General features: G+C 40.1%; 1 protein-coding gene across 1 annotated transcript in view; it reads left to right on the forward strand.

Moving 5' to 3' along the window:
* The window catches only part of RSF1 (remodeling and spacing factor 1), a 41,629-nt gene extending 26,340 nt beyond the window's left edge, over window positions 1-15,289 (forward strand). Inside the window, exons 11-15 of the mRNA XM_009321925.1 lie at window positions 1,781-1,848; window positions 2,990-3,197; window positions 4,892-5,115; window positions 7,248-7,436; window positions 9,295-15,289. Of these exons, the coding sequence (XP_009320200.1) occupies window positions 1,781-1,848; window positions 2,990-3,197; window positions 4,892-5,115; window positions 7,248-7,436; window positions 9,295-9,869 (1,264 nt within the window). The 3' untranslated portion in view covers window positions 9,870-15,289. The remainder of the gene's footprint in view (window positions 1-1,780; window positions 1,849-2,989; window positions 3,198-4,891; window positions 5,116-7,247; window positions 7,437-9,294) is intronic.
* The last annotated feature ends 406 nt before the right edge of the window (window positions 15,290-15,695 follow it).

Raw genomic sequence — 15,695 nt, forward strand, 5'->3', positions numbered from 1 at the left:
TGTGCAAAGACTAATTTTTATTGGAAATCATGTTTCATATAATGTTGCTCTGGAAAAATCAATCTGATACAAAATGACACAGTCTTTCTTACAGGCTACATCATACACACAACTCTGAGCTGGTGGAAATATTACACGTGTCAGTGTGTCACTTCAAATTTATATGTCCGCAGTGAAGTCCTGCTAGTGTCACTGAGAATTGTGTATGCTTTCCTTCAGCGGGGGAAAATAAATGCTAAACGTTTTATTCCGCTTACAGACAAATCTGTATTGTGTAGCGTTCTGGTTCTCTAAAGATATGTAATCCCTTTGTATCACCCGAGTCATCTGTTGAGTCCTCTCGTGAGGAGGTTAGCAGAAATCTGCATTATGGATAAAGCAGCAGCAGCAGAAATTATGTTCCATTACACCTAACGGACAAGGAGCTGTCAGCTCATGTTTGAGCTCAGGTTATTTGTTAGCAGTGATTCGAAAGCGTGAAGTGATTTCTTGCATTTTAAACAGTTTTTTTTTTTAGCGGTGAGGAGGGAAAATAGTGTTTGAGTAATGTGGAACTAATCTTATTGATGGAATAATTTCAGAGTTACTTCCTTGCTGTGTAAAGCTGTAAATGTGACATGCAGTTGTTCTTGGGGAATATAAAGAGACCAGAAATCCATCACCTTATTTTTAAAGGAGAAAGTGTTTTATGCTTACTATTGGAATACAGAGTAATATTAAATCTATTCTTTTCTTGTTCTGCTGGAGGTTACTATGGAGGACCAAGATAAATATAACTGTAATCTTTCGTGACTGAGAAACTGAATCTTTAATGAAAGTATTGTCCAACTGTTAGTTGTTTGTATCTTAAAAAAAAAAAAAAATTTAAATGAGCAGAAAAACTTGCATCTAAATAAAATGTCTTTCCTACGTAGTTAATAAAATTTGTACTTTTGCATGTTATTTCTCAAGGCATCTATTTGGTGATACAAATCAATTGGTGACAATCCTTTTTTACGGGATTTGAACTCATAACTGAAGAAACAAACTGAAGTCATCTGTGTGAAAGGACTGGATCCTTTTTCCTCCATTTGCTGTTCCCTTTAAATGAGTTACTCAGCGTGCAGAGATTTATGCAGTTTTAAAGCTGCTGCAGGACAAACGTACTCAAATATTTTGCTTCTGTTTGCCCTATTTAGTTATGTCTACATAATTACAAAGAACTGCGTACAGTATGTTTTATGTGTTCAGCTTAGGACGTTGCAGATCCATAAAGTGTAATTACCGTGAGCTTTAAGAGGAGAAAGAAGCTATCTCAAATAAGTTTTCAAGGAAAATTTAGACAGGATGAATAAATTTACTCTGACTTTAATAGGTGCTTTTCAGAAAGTCTGTCTTGCAGATTGGTAGTGCGTATGTCATCTAATAAAAGGTGTAGAAAAAATGACTAATACTTTGTGTGAAAAGTGCCACTGATATCATCTTAAAGAACTTTCAAATTATACATTGTTAAATTCAGTGGTATGTCACGTAAAATGAAAGTGGTTTTCTGTTCACATAAACCAATAGTAAGACAGCCAGGCAGTGATAAATAATCTGCTAGCAAGTAGAAGTAAGAAACACACCTTTTAAAAAAATGGCTATTTTATCATCAATCCGGCCCATTATCTTTATTATATATCCAGCCCATTGTCTGTGCAGTGTGATTTCTTAGAGCAGTTTTAGATTTTGAGGTATGTTTTCATAATATAATTTAATTAGGGTTCACTTCAAAGTGGTAAACGAAAGCTGTTACTTTTAGGTTTGATGAATTTGATGAGGCAATTGATGAGGCAATTGAAGATGATATCAAGGAGGCTGATGGAGGAGGTATGTTTCTGATGTTATTTGTTTTTCATTGCAATGGTGATAAGATTTGAGACCAAATTTATTTTGATGCGAGAAGCAACAAATATAATCCCCTCCCTTAAACTTTGTAGTTTACAGTTCTTACTGCTGTATTTTTGGAATCAAACTAAATAATTTCCCTTGGGAATGGCCCTCCCAGGCTGCCAAAAGATGCCAAGAAGTATTTGGCCTTGATAGTTAAATTCAGCTTGTACATGTTTTGATATACGAATGCAGTGAATAAGCATGACAAGAAAACTCTTAAAATTAATTTGCCAAGTTTGGGATTTGAGATTGGAATGGCAGCTAGCGCTATTGACATTTGTCCCCTGTATAAATTGGGCTCATAAATTGGTCCATCATTGGACCCCCTAAAGACTGGGTCTACAAAGTCATCTTAAAAATATTAGTCCGGATCTATAAACACTTCTCAGTTGAATGTGAATAAAGTGGAAATTATGTTCTTTTTTGCCTGTTAAGGCAACGTAGGGGACCAAAAGAGAGATCTTCAACAGTATCTGAGGGATGTAGATGGATTTGTGCTTCTGCATCACCTTAACTTGCCTGGAGAAAACCACTGTGAAACGTTATCCCTCAGTTGTTTGCCTTGTGGCATCTCCATGAGGGCACCAGTTTTCAGAAGCTCGGTGTATACAGACAATCTGAAAATCGGGTGTCTGGGGGTGTGTAACACAAGACCCATATAATAAACACGACTAAGTCTCAACAGTAAAACCAGCTTTTCAGAAACTCCACTCCCCGGCCAAACAGCAACTTAAACACTTCATTTCCCAAGAAGGATATTCAGCATTGTGAAGAAAATGTATTTTCTGGTATCTGCCCTACTCAGAAGGCACTAGCATTGGTGGTAATGTGGGTTGGGGCTGAGTATCGGAATGCTGACACTAGCCGCTGTCTTCCATGTGGACTTCGGTATTTCCAAGTGACCACAGCTGTGGCTGTGTGTGTCGGGAACAAGACTCCAGACAGAGTCTTGCATGACAAAAAAAATACTCTGCTTTACAGAAAATAAACTGAAGCTAGAGGCATGGGAGAAAGATACGTATAAAGTTAAACAAAAAATAAACTTGTTCTTTTTTCCCCTTTCTGTTACTGAATTCAGGCATTGGCAGAGGCAAAGACATGTCTAATATCACAGGTCACCGTGGCAAAGACATTTCCACAATCCTAGAGGAAGAAAGGAAAGAAAACAAGCGACCGCAAAGGGCTGCTGCAGCACGACGCAAGAAACGACGGCGACTAAATGACTTGGACAGTGACAGTAATCTGGATGAAGAAGAGAGCGAGGATGAATTCAAGATCAGTGACGGGTAGGTCTGCAATTTAACTTCCACCACAAGTCACGGACCGCTACAGGCTTCTGTGACTCTGCGATGCCCCATCTCTGATCATTAGGAGCATGTGCCCAGTGCTGGAACAGCACTGCACAGTGCCAGCAAAAGCCCTCCTGGCCTAGGGGAACATCACTGTATTGGAAAAACTGCACTCCGGATCCACGTGCTGAAATCGTTCAACCTGTATTTTAAGCAAAATATGCTCTGGAAATGTTACTGGTATGTTTGAGGCCACGCTGCGGGGTTCTATACACGGTTATGTTAGGGAAGGAGCCAGACAGGCGCAGTCCTCTGACGGATGTGACTGCCTAGCAGAAATCCTTCACAAAGTTGTAGCTAAAATGAGGCTGGTTGTTTTCCTTTTGAGAATGTGTTGTGTTTTGTGGAATTTTTATTGGGTCTGATTGCCATTTAGAAACGGGAAGAGTAAAATTTCCCCATTTAGAGCATACAGAACTTGACATGCAGGTTCTGAAATCAATTCTTGATTTCTGCTCTCTAGGAGATAAGAGTTTGAAAACAGCCAAAGAAGTGGTTTATACTGTAGACAACAAATACGTGTCATGTGAAGCTTCAAACGCTAAATGGGTGTTGCTCTGGCTAACTGAAACTCTCTTTCTGTGGAACTTCTCATCGTTCGGTCTGGGGAATTCCTAATGTTAAAAAATTTAATAATCATTTTAGACATCCTTTATGCCTCAGTGAAGAAACATAATGGACCATGAGGTCTAGGCTTTTCACTATCAACATTTAAAGCTTTACACCAGTCACTGAGTCAATTTACTAAGTGTATGGATAATCTATACAACATAAATGCAAATTTTTGAGCTTTGTTTTTCACCTGTGACCATGCTGAGGACATTTCAGAGGCACCCTGAATAGTTGAGCTAAGTGTCCTGGAAATTTCCCATCAGTGAGTGTAGCTTGCGGAAATCTCACAGAATTCATGGTGCATTGATCTGTCAAAGTGTGCTCATGCATTTTCAACTCCATCCTCTGCTGAATGCCTTCTGGATGTTATACTGGAATTTACATTTCGGCTGGCGGCCAAACGCAAGTGACTCTGCACCTTCAGTGCTCAGCGGTTTTTAAAAAAGCCTTTGTTCACTTTCAAAACGAAGTGAGTGTTACAAGCTGATAAGTTTGTAAGATGCATGTTTTGCATGAGAGCAACAATTTTGTGTTCAGACATGATATTGTAATTCTCAGAAATGGCGTAGGACAGTGCTTGGTTCATGAAGGGGAGGTCATCTCTGCTGGAACACGGTGGGTGGTTTTTTCCCCCCTGCAGGTGATGCTCGTCCATAGTCATTGCTATGCAGGTGTCACTTTGCAGTGTATGATATGAACACTCTAGAATCTGTCCTTCGTAAATGTCACCTGCAGTCTCAGTTTGACAGAGTGTTTGTATTCACCTGCTGTTCTAACCTGCTGTATAACGAATGCACTGTAAAGCTACATCACAAGGGTACAACTGAAACCTAACGTCAGTGATGGCAGTTTGCTCTCTCTGGATCTTTGCTCCGCATTATTACTGTAAGATTTGTGTGGTTTTCTGTGTAAGATAATGCTTACTTTGCATAGATCACTTGCTTGTAAAATAGTAGTAACTGTTTTGATCCTTTGTTTCCGATATCTATCTCTGTTGTCTGTGGTCTCTCTTCGAACAGATCTCAGGACGAGTTTGTTATATCAGAGGAAAATCTGGATGAAAGTGAAGACGACCCACCGTCAAACGAAGACAGCGATTCAGAGTTCTGTGCCCGCATATCCAGGCGACACCTCTCCAGGCCCATGAGGCAAAGCAGGCGGTTACGAAGGAAAACAGTCAAGAAAAAATATTCTGAAGATGACGAAGATGAAGATTCTGAAGACAATTCAAGCAGAGAATCTGGTGAGTATGAGAGTCTTAAATATACTAAATAGTCTGTACAGGAGAGAGGAAGAGTGGAAGTTTCAGTTTCCTGCCACGACTGACACGAACTTGTTTGGTTGCTTTGGTCAATTCAGATGTCATCTTTGCTCCCTGTCTGTACAGCAGTTTGCTGCCTGTTCTGCTGTGAATATTCTGCAGGAAACTAGTATTGAGTACCAGGTTCTTGGCATTGTAGGTAAATATGTATTTAAATGAATGCTCGTGTTACGATTCAAAAGGGCACCTTGGTGGAGAGTTTCAGCTGTTCTGCATCTTCCTTTTTGGAACATGATTGCAGGGAAGAGAAAGGATGGAGGCAAAAATGTACTTCTTTATAGCTGCTTGAAGACCTTCCAAATACCTTTGAAAAAGCTTCTGCAAGAAACATGTTTCCCTCGCTTTGTATGGAAGAAAATTCCTTCAGTTGTACGGCATTCTGTGTTCTCTGGTAGGCTTGAAAGCAAACTATAACACCTTGAATCTGTCTCTTCTACGATTATCCTTTTTGATCTTTAGTAACTGAAGACTCCTGCATCACAGGAGAACCTAATGATTCACTTATTCTGCTTGTCTTTCAACCAGTTTGTTTTCTGTTTGCACAGTCTGAAGTGTGAGAATAGTACCTACGCAATACTCGCACCTTTTCTTGATTAGCATCTTTCTCTGAAGACTGTCCTCCTTGTTTCTGCTTCATTTCAGACCCAGTCCTAGAAAGTGCCAGATACATAAGCACTTATTTTTACTTATTTTTATTGTGAATTTAAGGTACTAAGTACACTGGAATGTTAACTTGTTGCAGTGTGTGTTACCTTTCCAGTGTTTTATCTGTCTCTCTAGAACATAGATGATGAACACGTTGGAGGAAATTGCTTTGAAGTACTGGTTTCCAAAAGGAGGGTTCATGCATGGACAGATGAAGATAGCTATATACACTTAAAATAGTTGCTGTCTCCCTGTCCTGAATGCATTATTGCACTAATCATAAGCTGTTACCAATGAAGATACTGGCAGAAGTCTAATTGCGCATCTATTCTATAATGCACAGCAGCAGCTATTTGTTTCCTGGTGGACACACACCTGTGATAAAATCAGCTGATTCCAGTTTCATTCCTTATGTTTCTAAGAGTATAGTCCTAACTCTGTGTTTCTCTGTTTTACCCCTGTTATTGTCCCTCAGGATCCTGCCTTAACCCTATTTTGAGCTAAGGAAATAAGGTACCCTGCGAGTGGCTTTGTTCTCAGTCTCCAGAGACGGAGTTTCTTTCTGAAGGTGGTTGTTCTTGTTGACTTGCTCCGATTCTTTCTCTAATATTTTAGGAAGTAAAGAGGATGCCACTTGGATCTGTGACTCATGTCAATCACTAACTTAAGAATAGTATGTGAAATGTATAGAAATGTATCTTGGGATAATTGTTCTGGCACAGCTCAGTGAAAAAGCAGCTAAAGTTGATGCAAGGCTATTTTCAGCTGATGTAAATAACTTTAATTCTTAAAGACACTAGCTGCAGTAGACTGGTGCAGGAAGAACTGTGAATGATGGTAAGTTTCTTCTATACAGTTTTTGTTTTAAGCAAACTTATGATCGAGTGAGACCGATTTGTCTTGTTAATTTAAATTCTGTAACTCAGATCTTAGCTGGAGTTTCATCTTGTTAGTGGTTTTTCATTTACCTATTCTTAAAAGCGTTTGAGTAGAGTACAATTTATTTAAATTTTAAAAACAGAAGGGACTTTCCAGCATCAGTGGTAATGTGCATCAACAACTCCGATTCAGTAAGGTTGTTTCAACTGTCAGGAATTGTAGAGGAGGCATCTTTGGCACCAGTAGAGATGAGGGAACAAAAACACTGAAAGAAAACCCGTTCTGGGGGAGTTTGAGGGAGACAGGAAAAAGGTTTGTGAGACGATTTTAAAATCAAACAATTCTACGCTGACGATGAATGGGGGAACTGATGCATGAGCCTGGAATGGGTCAGGGTAACAAGGCATGATGGCTGAGACTCTCCTGTGCTGGAAGAGCGCATGATTTTATTGGTGCTGGTCTAAAGCTTAACTAAATTGTGCAGTTTTGCTTTAATGGAGTAATGCCCGTCACTGTTTTCTTCTGTACAGAGAGTGGTGATTACACAGATTACAGTGATGACGATTACCTGGAAACTAGGAGAAGATCAAGACGGAATCAGAAGAGACAAGTTAATTATAAGGAAGATTCAGAAAGTGATGGCTCACAGAAAAGTGTCCGATACGGGAAGGAGTTAAGAAGAGTTCATAAACGCAGGCTCTCCACTTCAGACAGTGAAGGTAAAACAAACAGTCCACTGTTTGCAGGAGCTGGTGTATGTCAGCATTAGCATGAAGAGAAAACTGTGTATAATTCAGAGATTTTGGAGAATCTTCTTTCTAGAGTTCCGTGATGTTTCTCAGAAACTGTTTCCTTCTGAAACAGTCCAGTGGTACTTTATGATGCACTGTTACAGTCGCTTCTCAAAGTCATCGTTGTCCCTAATCCTGACTTCCAGGTCCGAATTGACTGTGTCTGGCGCAGAGTGCTGGGATTCCAAAAATGGCATTAACATAACTGTTTCACCACTTTTCTGTTAAGAGGTCACAAAGCTTCGTCCCACGAGTCTTTAAAGATTCTCTTTTGTAGGAGAAAGGGTATTACTTCTCGTGCCCCGATTGTATTTGTGCTGGTGGTTAAGGCCCGTTCAATCTCTGGTTTGAAGGAGCTGTGAGAAGTACAGAGGAAGCCTGCTCTCAGTAATGTCAGTCACACCACGAGCGACTGGTGTGTGTTTTGATGTAAAATTAGCTTTTACAAAAGCAACCACTGACTTTGGGTGCTTTGCATTCTGGGCGCCCAGCTTATGAGACCTTAGGTCCGGCTTTCAGAGACGCTGAGCGGTACAGGTTGCAATGGATGCCAGGCTTCCTCAGAAAATCAGCCGCGCTTGACAGGCCGAGCGCCTCTGATTTGTAGGTAAGTTTTGGAAGTGCAGGCCTGCGTTTACAGAGTGTTAGAAGATCCTCTTAGATGAAAGGAAACAAGTATGTAACGCAGCCGTATAGTATCTCAAAAACTTGATCTTATACTTCAATACAGTCTGTTCTCAGACTTACGATGTATAGGCTCTCTGCTAAGAATCCGCTATATGGTGGCGGAGTTTTTTTGCTGCCTGCACTTGTGACTTTAAACCGTGCCTGACTGATGGTGTCTTTTTCTCCATGAAATCCTATTTCCTCAGGTCTTTTTGGTACTGGCTTTTTGCATATTGAAATCAGCACCATTTAGTACCATTCCAGTACTCTTCCACAGTATGTTATAAAATATGTAACAGCGTTACTGGAGACGTAATTACGTTGAAAATACAGGAACTCCGACAGAGCCTCTAGCAACTCGAACCTACGTTAAATAATACCCTTTAAAATGACAGTTCGCATGCATTTCTAATGGAAATCACAAGGAGACAGCAAATAGTGTTTGCCATTTGATCTTTCAGTCTCTGTCTTTTCTCACCTAAGCCATCAAGGGTCAGTGTAAAGGCTGTCAGCGTGTAGGCAGTGTTCCAGTTTGCAAAAAAAAAAAAAAAAAAAACCCCCCCATTGTTCCATTGTTTTTTATTGAAAGAGTCTAGTAACTGTAAGTCTATTTGAACAGCATTTTTGTTCTGTGGCACTGGCTTCAAATTTTGGTACTTGGAGTTTGTATCCAGTCAAATATATATTTGTATATGTATTTGTGTGTGTGTATATATATATCTTTTTACGATAGTGCAGCCATTATTTGGGCTCTCAGGTTCTGGAAGGGTGCAAAGCAAGTGCTGTGAGATTAGGGATACAGTTCTGCGTTATTCCTGGCATGCAGTTACCACTTTTAGGGGGGAATACACCTGCCTCCAAAGCCCCTGGTACTCCTCAGATTGGAAGCAGAGTATCAACAAATTGTTGGTCTTTGCTACTCGAGCAGTTTATTTAAAAAGTAAAAAGAATGCAAGCGTTTTGACATGGCTGGGGAACCCGGGGAAGGAGATAGAAATGTGTGTGGTGAGAGAGAGAGGGGTGGCTCTTTAATGGGTGGGAAAGATGAGAAATAAAAAAGTGTAATTGTTTTGGCTGCACTCAGATTTGCTAATGGCTTTAAGTCTGCTGCTTATTGCAGAGAGCTACACATCTAAGAACTCTGAAGATGATGAATCCACAAAGGAGTCAAAGCGATTGATTCGAAAACGTCGGCGAAGTACAGACGACTACTCTGAGGAAGAAGGAGAGGATGAGGAAGACGAAGGGAGGCCTGTCCGCAAACGGCTGAATCGAATCGAAACAGACGACGAAGATAACTGCGAAAATGCTAATGACGATGCAGAAAACCCCGCTCCTGCAAATAAGCTGCCAGCACCACAAGCTCCTCAAGACAACACCAAGAAGCACTGCTACCGGATAGAAAGCGATGACGAAGATGACTTTGATAATTTAGGGAAAGTAGAGAGCCCTTTGGACTACAGCCTGGTGGACTTGCCTTCCACCAACGGACAGAGCCCAGGTAAAACCATTGAGAACTTGATTGGCAAGCCAAGCGAGAAGACCCAGGCCCCCAAGGACAGCACAGCCAGCGCCAGCCTGGCGCCCAACGGGACGGGGAGCGGGCAGGAAGCAGTAGGGCCGGAGGAAGACGAAGACGAACTTTTGAGAGTGACTGACCTCGTTGACTACGTCTGTAACAGTGAACAGTTATAAGACTTCCATTTTTGTGCTAATTTATTCCACGGTAGCTCATACCAGCGGGCCAGTTATTAAAAGCTGTTTTATTTTTCCTAGAAAATTCTCCACTACAGTATCACTTTTTAGAAGCAAGAATTTCACCAGTCCTGCAGTCTTTCTGTGAAGTGACCAGTTTTGAACTTTGAAGATTAATTGCTGTAAATTCCCTCTCTTACCCCCCCCCTTCTCCTTCCAAGTCCATGGTCCTGGGTAATTTCACTCACAAAAACCTTATAACAACAAGAGATTTGTATATTTTTGACTTTATATTTCCTGAGTGCATACAAATTTGTGGAAATGGGTGGCCTAAGAAAGCATTCCAAATCGGTCAGGGCCCAAACCAGAACTGGCGTGGGTTTGGCTCAAGGGGTGGGGCGGGGGGTGCAGAAGCACTTGTGCTTTAGCTTTTTCATATGAGATATATATTATATTTAAATGTTCACAACTTAGATTACAACTTAACAGACAGTTAAAAAAAAATTAATGTCTGTACTGTCGCATTTTGTGAGTTGTAGGTTAACATACCATAGCTCATTTTAGTAATCACCTTCATGGAAGCAGTTTGATTTTAATACTGGAGGCAAACAGAATTATTAGAGGCCAAGAAGGTACCATAAACAAGAACTCTGCTATCCATTATGACTTGCAGACTTTCCTAATAAACATCCTTTAAAGTGTTTGTACAGTAAAGTGTACTGTAATGACATTTTTGACAGTCGAAACACGCTAGCCATGAATTTATAAAGCTATCTCATGCATAGTTCATCAGCTGGTCTTCGATGCACAGTGTCTAGTGGGAGGACGTATCGATGTGAAGTTAGTCTGTAAGCTGGATGGCACCTTGACGTGCTGCAGACTTTTTTTACAGACAAAAGAACCCTGCGGTAGCTGCCCGGCCACTTGAGTTTCACCATCTGTTGGGAGTATTCTGAACGAAATAACGTTTGTACAAACGGCACTGACCACAGAATGACAGTGCATCAGAGGATTGAGGGATTTTCAAATAAACCGTGACTGGTCCATTCATGTCCTTAATATCTACTTCAAATTGAAGTAAACAAATGGAACAGTTTTCCTTTTGGAGGTTTTCTGTTTGGGGTTTGTGTGTGGTTTTGTTTTGATTTTACTTATCTGCCTGGATGTATTAGCAGGTTTTGAATGTAGTGTTGGCCTTTGGCCATTAGAATTTTCTTAAAATACATTTTAATAATTGTCATGTGACCAACTGGTTTCAAGAAGGCAGTATTTCTGAGAGAAAACGCTTGACTCCAAGACATCTCATCAACTTTTGAGTGGGCATGAAGCGATACGTGCTTTTATTCAAGAAAAGAAAAAGACAACAAAAGAAAAAAAAACACCACCCAACATGGGGCACATAAAGAGCAGAACTGAAATTTGTTTTGGGTAGCATTCAGTTTTCTCTTTACTCTGAATTAAGATGCAGGCTGTAGCATTTATACATGTTGTAGCACACAGACAGCTCAAACAGATCTGCCAAACATTGAAATCCAAAAAGGTCACGTCTATTAATCCTTTTGCTCTGAGATTTGGATTTTTGACTGGTGTTTATGTCCATTGCCGGCAATGGATGCACCAAAACTGCTGCTGCCACCGAGGAGTGAGTTCTCCTTTCCTGCCCCACCTAATTCCCTTCCATTATATTGTATTTACTAGTCAGTCATTAAGCACTTCTGTTTTCCTGTAATAAAACCGGCATTAGGCCTTTACTAAATACCTCTCTAGAAAACCTAGATCCAAAAATTACCTACCTTCTGGCCTTGAAAGTCTTGGTTTTGTTTCCCCACCTCTTTCTCCACGAGTTCTATCAGAACCACTCCATGACTCTTACTCATTCGGGTTCTAGCAGTGCACATATCCTGCTATAAAACTAGAAACAGCGGAGGCGCAAAAAGATGGAACTCGCTCATTATCTGCTGTGCTAAGCAAGCTTGTGATTTAAAAAAAATGAGAAATCGCTCTCTTTCTAAATAAGAACTTAATTCCATTAAAGATTAAATATTTTTCCACCTCACTGATGTTAACTATTAACAGTTTTCATGAGCAGATATTAAAACAAGGTAGTGAAAAGCCACAGAAGTTTAGAATGAGTTCTTAAAAGCATATGTAGCATTTTAAGCTACTCTAGTGTTTTTCTTTGCTTAGGTGAGGCACAAACGTAGTGCTTCTACATTTCAAATATATACTTACGTTTTAAAACAAGCAAGAACATACAGCTTCCACTTTTCAATGTTAATAATTGCTGAGCATTTTTAATACTTGCAGTGCAAACCGTCTGATTCGCATGCCGCAACACTGTGCAACCGATGGGTTCTCATTTGTTTTGGCAGTGCCATAATCTTTTTTGCTGCCTGACGGAGCCTTTTAGTATCTGATCAGTGCTGTAGCAAACATTCTTGCTTGTAGAGTCTACCCCAAATGTTAAATACTTAGTGGGCAAGTAATTGTGAACGTAGAAAAATACAAGAGAGTTACAACACCGAATATACCAACCAGGAAAAAACCGAGTACTGAGTTAGGGAGTGACGTAAAAGCAGGAAAGACCAGGAAGCGGAACTGGAGCATTGAACCTTACATCAGGAGCATCCCATTTTAAAAATGCAGAATGACAAGTTGTTACCAAGTCTTACTTTCTATAGGTCGCTTCTCAAAAACAACTTTTTTGTCTTCTAAGTCACCTTTGGTACCTGAGACAACTTCATCCTCCAGGATCCAGAGTTCCCCCTTAGACCAGTGGGAATGTTGTGCAAATAAAAACCGGAAAAAATGCCCTAGAAAGTACTAACGTTTTCAAACCCGTATTTCTCTCATTTCTAAGGCTTCCTGCTTGGTGGAAAATGCAGAGTCTCCTATTTGGAAAGATGACATTTTCTGACGTGAGGCCAGCTGCCTGCCGCACAGGGTTCATGCTGTTAGAGTATGTATATGTGACTCCAGAGTGGAAATGTCCTCCCGGTGTCCTTACAATCTTGTGCTCTTCTGTACTCATCGTGAGATCAGAAGTTAAATGTCTTTGACTACTGATCTTCAGGTGTGGCTTTGGACTAACAGAAAGCTCAAACCATTTGAGAAACAGAGTGAAAACTGGCCAGGGATGTTTTTTTAACATAATGGGATTTAAAAGTGCAAGAACAAGCAGCTTTTGGCTGAACATACAAAGCATTTATTCAACCAACTCCTGTTTCTTCCACACAGGTTGTCACTAAAAGCTTTGTCTTTTTTCAGTGCAAACTCTTCAGAGTATAACTGATTGGGAAGAAAGTGAACTGATTGCTATGTGCAGTTGAAGTAGCATTGGCGAGGGGAAGAACCTATAAATCGAGTGGAGGAATGGACTTTTTTTGTGTCACCGAGATAAATGATGGCTGTTTGCTTTCTTGCATGCAGCCCGTGTGACTATCAGCGACACAAAGTGCACAGTAGGTCCGCTCTGTAATTCATGAATGTGGTGCGTTAATCTAACCGGAAGGGTGGTAGAGTTAAGAACTTGGTTTCACCGCAGTTGCTGTCTTCTAGTTACTTAGTCTTCTAAACCTGAGCATATTCTTGATTTAAAAATGGAAAAGGACATCACCAAACTACTGAAAAAACCCTTAGTGTTGAAATCATGTAGGAAGATCAGTGCTGAACAATCAGCTCTTTGATAGTTTGACTTTGTACATGTTGAATTACATTATAAAATTACTGTATCTTCCTGATTTTTTTTTTAAATGAAAAGATTGCTCTGTTCTAACAGCACTTGAGAAAGAGAGAGAGAGAGAGATATGCTTTTTTCTAAATTGTCTATTTATGAAGTACGCCACCTTCAAGATTTCTTTGCATTAAAGTGTCTCAGTTACTCTTCATATAGCGGGAGCGAATGACTTAGCTGGACTTGTTGTCTGTTCACTTTTGTTTTCTAATTGCTGTGTCTGAACTCTTGTCGAGAGACCTTACTCAAAGAACCTCAAGGGGGAAAAAAAATGTATGTTCACAAAAGAAAAAGCGTGTGGTAGTGGTACGCTTGTTCTGATTTGTCTTCACATCTGTCATTTGAACTACATTGGTATCCAGATGCTGCAACTGTTTAATTTTAATAGTTCATTGTCAGGGTGTCCATTTTATACCTCTGTTTTCAGGCGCTTATAGCTTGGTTTTCAGTGCTCTTCAATAGGAAGGCCTGGTCTAAACTTTCAAATAATTGTTTCAAATTACACATTTTCACAAACTTCTCTTATGAAAAGTAAATGAGGAATTTTTATGGCACCTGCTTTTTTAATTCACTTTGTACACAGTAATTTAAATAAATTATGGCAGTAATGCTAGCCCCCAGAACTGGTCTGACAAAGAGATTTGTATCGTCTAGTTCAAAATGGCAATATATAGGCCTTGAAAATTGGTTTGGGTACATGTGCAGTGACTACTATTCACAGGCTTGTAATATGGATGTAATGTGCAGCGCACACCCTAGATATGTATTTACATTTGACGTATGCTTCCGATTCACTGGGTATATAAATTCCTTAAATATATAAATATATACATAAAAGATCAAGTATCTCCAACCAAAACAGTCACTTTCTGAAAAAAATTGTGTTGAATACGGTGGGGGAAACTCCAGAAATTCATGTGAAGGAACACAATTCTGCAATTCCTTAAGTGTTTAAAACTTCTATGGAAGCACTTAGGATATTGTCTGAAGTAAGGATTTGCAGGATCAAGCCCACATTTCCTGGTAGTCTTTTCTTCCTCCCCTTCCCTAACAGTTGGGGTAGGGACTGTATCTCACTTAAAATCTTGGAAGGCAGAAAATAAAAACTCCAACAGAAATGATCCTTATTTTTTTTTCCAGTATATACTGTTGTAAGAAAAATTCTATATGACTAATTTTTGGTGCTTTACAGTTGAGTACCCAGTCTGAGACCTAGTGGAGAGCTCTGGCTTCAGAAGTATTTATCAATTGAAAATTATTTCTGAAGCTGGACACCCAGCAGTTGGGGTATCGAAGATTACTAGTCACTTCTGAAAACGTGCACCACTCACTAAGCTCTTATTTTAGATTAGGTGTAACTAACTGAGATAGTTCCAAACAGCAAAAACGTGTGCTTGGGAATTGATTGTCCCAACGCTTCGGAGTAATTTAACTTATTTTGTATATTGCAAAAGATGTATATTGCTTAGTATGACACTTAAAAAAAAGATTGTGTACAGCTTCTGGGGGAAAGAATAGAACACTCTAAAGTAGATAAGAAGTTTTTATAATTGAATATGTGGTGTAAAGGCTCCAGATTTAACTGCAATTAAAAGGAAGTCCTACAACCTGGGTTTTTGACTATCATTTTGTAAATGCTGGCAACCCCACACCTGAGCCGAGGAGCAGGAGAGGGGACAGTATAGCAGTTAGAGGGGACACGTGCTTAATGAAGGCACGTGTGCCTGCGGATATATCTACTATTGCTACATATAACCCCAAAGGTTACTAACGAGAACTGAACGATGGAGCCGCTCTATTTGTTCAGTTGGTTTACTTTGTGCACTTTGCAGCACTTTGTGTATAGTCAGTCTCACTGGTTCCCCAGGTGCAGACGGAGTCGCTTTCTCCTGCTGTTTGAATGCTCTTTTTCAAATAACGGCAGGAGATGGGGAATGGATGGGGGGAAGTGGAACGGAAAAATGTGTATGCAGACCCATGCCATTTGCAAGACAGATCTCGGACAGGCCTAAAAACGACTTCTGACTCGCCCTTTAAAGACTGTATTTCCAATGGAAGGTCTCCATTTAGGAGAGTCATCCCGATACCCTCCT

Source organism: Pygoscelis adeliae, unplaced genomic scaffold (genome assembly GCF_000699105.1).
Source record: "Pygoscelis adeliae isolate BGI_AS28 unplaced genomic scaffold, ASM69910v1 Scaffold263, whole genome shotgun sequence".
Taxonomy (NCBI): domain Eukaryota; kingdom Metazoa; phylum Chordata; class Aves; order Sphenisciformes; family Spheniscidae; genus Pygoscelis; species Pygoscelis adeliae.